The sequence below is a fragment of the Antrostomus carolinensis genome, unplaced genomic scaffold, assembly GCF_000700745.2.
Source record: "Antrostomus carolinensis isolate BGI_N321 unplaced genomic scaffold, ASM70074v2 scaffold19744, whole genome shotgun sequence".
Taxonomy (NCBI): Eukaryota; Metazoa; Chordata; class Aves; order Caprimulgiformes; family Caprimulgidae; genus Antrostomus; species Antrostomus carolinensis.
In genome coordinates this window covers 65527-75530 of record NW_010308984.1, presented here as the reverse complement: position 1 = coordinate 75530, position 10004 = coordinate 65527, and the positions used below count along the sequence as shown (strand labels likewise).

General features: G+C 38.7%; 1 protein-coding gene across 2 annotated transcripts in view; it reads left to right on the top strand.

The window, feature by feature from the left end:
* The first annotated feature begins 385 nt into the window (after window positions 1-385).
* LOC104523408 (ubiquitin carboxyl-terminal hydrolase 22) overlaps window positions 386-10004 on the top strand; it is a 69047-nt gene continuing 59428 nt past the window's right edge. For both annotated transcript variants that reach the window (XM_010165969.1, XM_010165968.2), the window contains exon 1: window positions 386-512. In XM_010165969.1, the coding sequence (XP_010164271.1) occupies window positions 401-512 (112 nt within the window). In that variant the 5' untranslated portion in view covers window positions 386-400. The remainder of the gene's footprint in view (window positions 513-10004) is intronic.

Here is a 10004-nt window from a genome sequence, read left to right as displayed (position 1 = left end):
TGGGAACACAAATGCCCCAGTGGGATGAGAGAAGAGTAGGATGGTTTGTGTATTTTAGCATCAGTGCCTGCTTACACCCCCTTAAAGTGTTCATTAAACCACAGGCTGGGAGTTGTGAATGGGCTGTGTCACCTGCTTTTAGATGAGACCTGCTCCCTCTCAAGACTTGGAAATATATTGGACAAATGGAAGAGTTTTCTCCATTAATACATCTAATTGGTGGTTTTGTCATGTGGGGGCAGAACTGTTTCCCCTGTTGGTCTGCAGCCATCAAAAGGCCCTGAGGAAAAGGGAAAACTAGCACTTAGATCTACGCCCGTGTCGATGGACGTGGAGGTACGTTTCTGTCACTCACATTCTGTGTCTGTTTCTGTTTCAGGCAAAGTCGTGCATTTGTCATATGTGTGGTGCCCATCTGAACAGACTCCACTCTTGCCTCTATTGTGTCTTCTTCGGCTGTTTTACAAAGAAACATATTCACGAGCACGCAAAGACAAAGCGACACAATTTAGGTAAGCTGTCACCTCAGTACACTCACTGCTGCTTTTAACATGCTGTGTTATCCCTGTCAATTCCAGGCTGGTAAGGGGATCTGTTCTCACAACTGCCTCATTAGACAGGGAGATCAAGTTTTCTTGTGTTTTGGATTAGTTTAGTGGCATTATTTTAAACTTGGTGCTTAAGCTTCCATTGCATCACAGATAAGTTTTTGTTCACAACTTAGAATTTGAATTAGTATGTTTTGTATCTTAGTATTTATGAATTAATGTCACATAGAGGGAAAAATAATACAAATGTGTGTAGACAGAGTGTTTGATTTTTGGGGAGGTTTTTTTGCTAAGTGTGAAAAATGGTGAGTTTAGTGCCTTGAACTAAAATATTTATTTCCATGAACTTTTTTTTCAGGAGATTATGTTGCTTTTTTCTGTCTTGGCTTCTTGTTTCCAGTGGGGTCAATAACCTATGTATTGAAAATCCAGTTTAACTGATATGGAGTACCTTTCCCTCAAATGCTTCAAAACCACTATTAAAATGCCAGTGACTGTACAAGAGGAGATGAGCACACAGTGAAACTCAGGAGGTTCTGTCTGATACCAGGGAACACATTTTTACTTGGAGGACGACCGAGGATTAGAACAGGTTGCCCTGAGAGGTTGTGGAGTGTCTGTCCTGGGATATATTCAAAAGCTGTCTGGACATGGCCCTGGGCAACCTGCTCTAGATGCTCCTGCCTGAGCAGGAGGGTTGGACAAGGTGACCTCCAGAGGTCCCTGCCAACCTCTGCTGTTCTTTGAAAATTTGAAAAAACAAACCAGCAATTTTTTCCTTGCTTTTTACAGGGTGTAATCTCAAAGAGCTTTTGAAATCAATTCATTAGATGGAATTATTTGGGAATCTTTACCAACCCAGAAATGCAAATTACTTTAGGTAAACTCTGTCTAAGGAGTAATCACTGGAAAAGCGTATATATGTCTAAAAAACCCTTTTTTGCCAATATAAATTTATGGTCAGGTTTAAGGTTTAAAAAAGCACAGTGCTAAATTGAGACAGTAGACAGTATTTGCCTGTTTATCTGTGGATACTGTGTAAACACTGTAATATTTCTACCACTAAATTTACCATATTTGTGGAGAACCTTTTAAAAGAGCTTTATAATTGCACATGTTGTGAGCTGCTGTTTATCTACGTATTTGGGAAGCCTAAATTATTCAAGTTAATATTTGTGCAAGGTAGAATTTGCTGTTTTCTGCTGTAGTGAATTATCTTCTGTTTTCTTAAAGGAAAACTAAAACTGGACAGAGGAGGGAGCTTCTTTGAAGATGCACTCTTGATTAAAGACTGTTATAGTTATTGTCATGGTACTGGACTTAAAAAATTAAGAATCATAGAATGGTTTGGGTTGGAAGGGACCTTAAAGCTCATCCAGTTCCAACCCCCCTGCCATCAGCAGGGACACCTTCCACTAGACCAGGTTGCTCAAAGCCTCATCCAACCTGGCCTTCAACACTTCCAGGGAGGAGCAGCCACAGCTTCTCTGGCCAACCTGTTCCAGTGTCTGACCACCCTCACAGTGAAGAACTTCTTCCTAATATCTAATCTAAACCTCCCCTCTTTCAGCTTAAACCCATTTCCCCTTGTTCTGTCATTAACTGCCCTTATGAAAAGTCCCACCCCAGCTTTCTTGTAGCCCCTTCAGGTACTGGGAGGCCGCTATAAGATCTCCCTGGAGCCTTCTCTTCTCCAGGCTGAACAGCCCCAACTCTCTCAGCCTGTCTTCATAGGAGAGGTGCTCCAGCCCTCAGATCATCCTGGTGGCCCTTCTCTGGACTTGTTCTAACTGGTCCATGTGTCAGATAAGGTGCTTCCCAAAAGGAACAGCCTTTAGATAAAAAGGGCAAGAATTAATTATACAAGCCAAAATACAGAATACAGGATTGTATCATCCCAAAAAGGAATATTTTTTAGCTAAATATAATGCACTCTGTGCACAAATACACGTAATGTGAAGATTGTACAACTGAATGCTTGATTTCTGGTTTTGGAGATTCCTTTTTTGAATTTGGAGGTTTTTTTTTTTTTTTTTTAATGTATGTTTTGGAGCTTACTTTACAGCTGCATTTGAAATGAGCTGTAAAAATATTTTTGTAGTTTTGCTAGTGCTTCTGGTCGCTTTTAGTGCTACAATTTTTGTTGGGGAAATAACATCTGATAGGCAAAAACGAGTTAAGTGCTTTGAAATTCCAAAACGAACAGGAATTATTTTAAAACACTTGGTGACTTTTTGCTGAGCCAACATCAGTCTCCATGGAGACTAGCAGGAACTGCACACTTAATCACAGTTCTAAGAAATATCATAGATTTCAGCTGTAACAGCTGTCTGAGCACTGCAAGTGATGTTTTTGCAGCTAACTGCTGTATGTTTCAGGAGACTTCAGGATCATAGGCCAGAGTGTTCTTAAAATACATCCCTTGTTATCTCTGCTTCTCTGAGCAATATAAATTAGACACATTCTGACCTTATAGTGATACCTCTGCTTTTGCATCTGCTTGCCTACTCAGTGTGTATGAATAATACTGTACTTATTTCAGTATAGTCCTTGATTTGTGGATGTGGGTGATGGGTAGGTGAAGTAAGATCTGGCTATTAGATGAAATTTTTATTTTTTCTTTCTGTTACTCACTGGTTTGCACAGTCTCCATCAGTCCATCACCATGGTAGGCTGATGATTCCACTGGGTTGGGAATCATTAATGCAATGTAACAGCTGTGAAAAACCTTTAGAATGGGGTAGGTAAGACTGAACTTTCCAGAACTTGGAAGAGTTGGGAAAATTAAAACTAGCCTTTTCCTGTTCATTTCAGTGCTGTTTTCTTACTGTGTAGACATACCTCATCCCCTCCAAATACATGAAAATAGTCACCAGTTACAACCACCTTGGATATGTGCTGCAGGTCTGAAATCCAGCAGCCTAAGCAAAGTGATACCTTACTCTGTGGGCTTTGTTACTTCAGGAAATAGTTTCTACTGTTGCAGTAGAATTTTACTGCAGTAAAATTCTACCATTTTTAATAATATAGAATCCTTAATTTTTCCCTTTTTCCTCTTCTCCCAATTTCATAAACCTTGCTCTGCTTTTTTGAAGTGGTTGTACTGGCCGAAGCTGTATCATAAATATCCAGCCTTCTACCTGGTGCTAGTCAACAGAGGTAGCTTAGAGAATAAGAAGCAGTATAGTTATTAAGCATTTTTTCCCTTGTTCTACTCTGCCTTTTTCTCCTACTCAGCTTTTCAAAAACTTTCTGAACAGGAACTCCTTCCAGGTGCTTGTTTTCCAGTAGCTGCCAGTAGCCTGTCCGGTGTCTGGTTCCTTTCTGGCACCTGCAACATGCGAAGGCAGCGAGTTCCATGGTTTTTCTGAGCCATGTGAAAAATGCATGTGTCTTTCTGGGTTGCTTTATAATGGATCTTGTCACTTTGCTCTGTATTTCTTTTGTGAGGAATTGAGAAATGGAGAGTAAAAAGTCCTGATTTGATACTGTCAGATATTTCCTTTTCCCAGCCTGTAGGATCCTGGACTGTTTTTAGCTTTTCTTGAAACTGTTGTATGATTCTCAATATCCTCATCATATTTGGGTTTTTTTTAAGCTTAATGTGTCCATTTATGGTGACAACTCTTTGAATTATTACAGTTTCCTGATGACTTGTATTCTTAGTAAATACTTGGATTACTTCTATTTTGTGTTTCTTATTATGGTGCTCAACACTGAGCTGATGTTATTCAGGAGTTATACTCAGTGACTCCAAAACTACTTTTCTGAGCAGTGACTGTTACTCACCTGCTACCTTATTGATAGTGATTAGTTTCACTCTTGGTGATATTGGTGGTTTGCTCAGTATTGTGAAATCTTTCTGGAGCTTTTTGCAGACTTCAGATTTGATTATTCTAAATGAATGTGTGTCATTAGCATATTCTGTCATCTTCCTATGTAATCTTTACAAATCAGGTTCCAGCACCTGGGGAATCAGCTGGTGGTTTCTGTCCTTGTGAAAGCTGCTGGTGCCTTCCTTATCTGTTCTACAGCTGCCCAATGAAGGAAAATATGTAGTAACTTAGTCCCAGAGTAGCAGGAACAGGAAGATGACTGTGAACAGTAGCTCTAAAAGAAAAGAGAGGTTAGTGCTGTAGAGAGAGTTCATCTTGAAACTGTAGTAGTGATTCTTTTATCAGTTTCCTGATTGGGACTGAAAATCTTAGGCAGGCACCAAATGAAGTTTTAATATTTTCTCTTGAGTGAATGTTTTCAGTTTCTGTTACATAATGATTAAAACTTTTTTGAGGGGAATATCATATGAGAAAACAAAATTGATGGTTTTGAGAGTGGAGTATTTATGTAAGCTTGCTTGGCATATTTCCTCCACATATATATATATTATATATATAAAAAAATATATAAAAAGCAAGTTTTTTAATATATATGCACACACACACACACACACACTTTACTTAGCTGCAGCAGCATAGTTAAGAAAAATCCCTGGTATGAGGCTTAGAAAAGTCTGTTACAGATAACCATGAGTTAGATCAGTTCAATTATGATATCAAAGCTCTGTGTAGTTCTATTAAAACTCCCTGGTAAGGAGCCAACTCATGCATTTCCATGCTATGCTCCTATCTGTTAGGGATGCACTCTTAACCCATGAATACTATCTCTGAAACAGCCCATAACACAGTTTCTGCAGTTTTTGATAGAAGTCTTGGTCTGCTCCAAGGCTCTGTTCTGGAGTTAAAGAATCGAGGTAGGTGACATAGCAGGACTGGGGTTCGGTGGTTAAAAGACTGAACAAGAAACAGTTGGAAGACTGAAGTACCATTCAATTTCTAAGATGACTGGCAAACAGTTGATTTCAGAATTAGTCCTGTTAGAGTAAATTCATTATTTATTAGGTCACAGGCTGTTTGTTGAAGAACTGTTTTTTCTAAGTACGTGCTGGTGTAAGGTTCAGTCCATTAAATACATTTGTGGTGAGAGGAACTGGGTGGGTGAGCATGATACTGATGCTCATAGATTAAGTTAAGGATTTTTTGGTAGAATTCAAAAAGCTTCTACTTCCCCTAGAAAACAAATGACTACATTTTTTCATCTGTTTCAAAAAAAACATGACAAAAAGCTGGTTTCTATACTTGAAGTTGGTCAAAGGAAAAAAAAAATCTGGTTATGGCTGTTAGTACTGTCTGTTGAAATTTGATATGTAGAAACAACACTTCTGTCAAGGAATGACAATAAAAGTGACTTAATTTTCATTTGAGTTGGGAAGTATTGACTGTAGTGTTAATTCTGCATGATGGCAGTAGAGTTGAATTCTTTTGTGAACACCAAGACTTTCATTATCCTCTATGTGGAAGGGGCAATTAAAGCACTTGCCATGCAGTGTGTTGCAGTGCTAGAGTACCAGTTTGGTTTTTCCTTTTGCATCTAGGCTGAGAAAGGGGGTAGAAAAAGTCATCTGGGCATTTTACCAGCCTCTTGATTTGACTTCTGGTCTAATGTTTTACTTAGTGTGGGTGTTGAAAAAAGTCTGTTAAGGAGATGAAGGCAAAAGGAAAACAGGATACAGTGTGTTTTAGTTCTGTCAGAGATGGATTGTGTCAGACTAGTGTGTCTTTGATTTTCTTAGAAAAAGGAAATACACTGGGCCTTATTTGTCTAGATCAAGTGAAGAATTGGACATTTTGATCTCTTGGAAATTATTACTTCAGGTAGAAGTGACAGGGATTAATATATGAATTGTGCTGTATATGAGGCAGGATAAAAGGAAACTGATGATGAATAAACTGAAAGCAGAGTGGGTTGGATGCACAGATTTTACCAGCAGAACCATTATTGGATTGCAGGCAGATCAGTCCCTTTGAACATTACAATTCTAGATCCATATGGGGCCCATAGGCATCTTGGAGGCTTCAGAGCAGAGCCCACCAAAACACTTCTTATCTTTTGGGTGCTGGTTTAAAAGAAGAAAAAATAGTACATAAATAATAGAATGTTTTTATCTCAAGTATTAGGAGAAGAAAATACCATTTCTGTTAAATACTGAATGTGGGAGGGAAGGATAATGCTCAACTGTGGCTGTTGTTTTTAATGTATGTTGAAAGATTGGGTGTCTGACACTGTATTTTTGTCAACAAAAGGAAGTTTGGGGTCCCACCCTCTCCCTCCTGCCCCACAAGTAAGTGTGATTCTCAGTGATTTCAGTGGAAGCTGGCTTGGGTCACCGTTTAGCAGGACTAACCTGTTATTTTTATTTATATCTAAAAATAATAAAAAACTAGGTATACCTGTTTAGTGACTTGCAGAATTGATAAGGTTGTAATCGCCTTGATAGAGACTGAAAGGGTAAGGGAAAAGTGTGAATAATGTGTCTGCTCACTACTTTCTGGCAAAAACTCAAATGTGTAAGTTGATTGATGCCTCAGATGAGTCTGCTGCTGGGTTTTGGCATCTCCCCTCTTCTTTCCTTACTTGAGGTTAGTAAGATTTTCTTATTCCTATCAATAAACCTTGATATCTTACCAGTTCAGGAATTCTGATCTGTGATGCAGTTTCCAGGTGCTGGGAAAACACACAGAATGCAATTAGAGTAATGTAGCAGTTAGAAGAAGAAGTGGAGAGCTGGCTGGTTTAGAAAATCACTTCGTGTGGACTTAGACTATTATCTGATACTGGTTTAATGATTAACACTTAATGCGAGAAATCAGGGAGTATGACTTAGCCGAGGATGTTGACTTAGAATACTGTCTAAAAGAATTACCAATTTGGTCTCCTTTGTTACAGAAGTTGAACAAAATGTAGGAGACTTGCATAGAATACAAGTGTATGTTGATTTTGGTTTGATAACTTGCCAAGACTGAGTCACAGAAATTCACAGTGGAACTAATTCCACTACAGGTAAAAATGGACCTGAATTCTGTGTTGCTGTATGTTCTGTTGTACTTGAATGCAACCAGTGTTCCAAGGAAGATGATACCAAAACACGATTCATGAATATGTCATATCTGATGGAAGGCTGTCATATAATATGGTGAAATATCCCATTTTCAACTGAGCAAAGTTACAAGTTTCTGAACTGGACGAGACGTGGGCGCACGCGTGCTCTGGATGTAGCACACTTCCCTGACTCTTTACATATCGTTGTTATGTTCCCATCCTCTCTGGTCTCTTAACATTTTCACAAGGACGTCAGCGGATATATTTGGCAAAGTAAAGCACTCAGGCTTAAACAAAACACTTTACTTGGCTCCCAGATGGAGAGTTTGAAGATCTCTTGCTGCCTAAATTTAAACTTTCACCTCTGAGCTGTTGCCTTTCAAAACTTATTGTCACTTGCACCGGTAGATAAAGTTGTTCTCATTCCTGCATGATCTTCTGTGATGCCTCATTGTTTCTCCAGGCTGGGAGCTCTATTTTTAAATGAAAAATGAGATATCTTTTTACTTTCTCTCTTCTGTTGCAGCTATTTAGAATTTTGCATATGAAGGGGTACAAGGAGATCTGACTTTAAAGTAATGGTTTATGCCTGTTGTCAACATAAAAGGTATAAAAGCAAAGTGTTACATTCCAAGAAGCCTTTTCATTCTTAAATTGCTTTGCCTGTGATCCACAAGTAGGTATTTTGAATTCCTGAAACAGGAAACTAGATTGATCACATTTAATAAAATGATATTGTGATTCTTTAAAATTTCTTCTGGTTCTTCCTTATGGAAGGAAAAAAAGTATCTTTTCTACTGATTGTATATTTTATTTTCCAGTGTAATCAATTCTGTACATGTATTAAGGTAAAACTGAATTAAACCAGAGTGATATCACTCCGCTGCCCCCTCCCAAGAAGGGTAGTAGTAGAGTTAGGAAAAGCAGATACTGGAAGGTAGGAGTAGCAGCCATTCTGGAGGAGCCTTGTGAAAGAGGTGTTTATTGTGAGGAATGTGGGGCATCATGGTAGAGCTGGCAGGGCATTCATCTGAAACATCTAGAAATCATTTCTTGGTTAGTAGTTCCCAAACTTTTTGTTAATTTGAGGCCTGTTTCTGTTAGTTTTGTGATCCCAAACACTAATGGAAAATAAGAAATTAGTGACGTGTACAGTTCTTATACTTTATTATCGTAGTGTTTTGGACTGAATTTTCTTGTCAGGTGTCTCAGTTTGTGGTACAGCTTCACAGCAATTTAGAGGGTTTGGGTTTTTTTTAATGTAGCCTGTTGCTAACAATGAGGTGAAATTTGTGTTATCCCCAGCCCACCCTCCAAAAAAAAAATCCCAAAAACCAACAAGAAAAACCCCAAACCCCAAAATAACCAACAACAAAAAACCCCAACCAAAGCAAAAAAACCCACAAAAAAAACCACCTTTGCGGGCAAAAGTTTTGTATGGACTTTGTCCTTTTAATGTGGTGTAACTGCAGTTATTGATAACGAATCGCTTGGTTTGGAAGAACTTCTGTCAGTAAGATGGTCCCTTCAGTGGTTCCTCTGTTGGTGACCCTCAGGCCAGCGCCTGTTGGTCCCTTAAGGCCACCTCCACAGGCACAGTGGCTCACCAGAGTGACTTGATAGTGGATGTTTTGCGCTTTTCCCTAAAGAAGACATTATTTTCCACCTCTAGATGACCAGAATAAAGTTAAAATATATTTCAAGTGAAAAATTCAAATTATACTAATTTGAAAGAATTAACTTACGAACTTTACTAGAGGACTCTTTTCTTAGGATCCTGAAACTGAGCAGCTGTGTTTTGGCTTTCATGAGAAACTCCTGCCCTTCCTTTGTGCTATAATCAGGTCTGTGTGGCCACCTCCTCACTGGTGCTTGAGGTAATTTATCCAAAACCTGTTGCAGACTTTTTAATGACATTGAAAGTGTTGGCATATATACAATTGTATTGTTCACTAAGTATCTTGGAGAGGACATTCTCTCAAGAGTGCTTAATCACACACTGGACAACTATGGCTTTTACTCCACTAGTGTTTTTGTTAAACTTCCTGATTCTTTACACCAGAAACTCATTCTGCTCTGCACAAGTGGTTTGTATAACATGGTCTCTTGTTAGTCATCATCTTGACGTCTCTACTTCATCACTCAGGCGTATAAATCCAGGAAGTTGTAAAAAGAAGGAATCCTGTGAGCACAGCGTAGACCTACCCGTTCTGGTGCTGCATTGAAAGTATTAGTGCTCACAGAGGGTCCTATTTATTTAATATTCTGCCAGCTTTGTTCTATTATTTGAGAGGAGAGGGGGCTGTTTGTGGGATCTTAAAATAAAAATATTCTCCATATATTTTTTAGGCATTTTGAGACCAATACTTTGGATTTTCAACAATTCTTTGTTGAAAACTGTATATAACATAATAAATAATGGAGTAAATATTATATATCTCGTACTTTTACCAGCCCTACCACGAAACATCACCATGAGCACTGGCCCACTAATAGGGAAGGATGAAGACTTGACTTTTG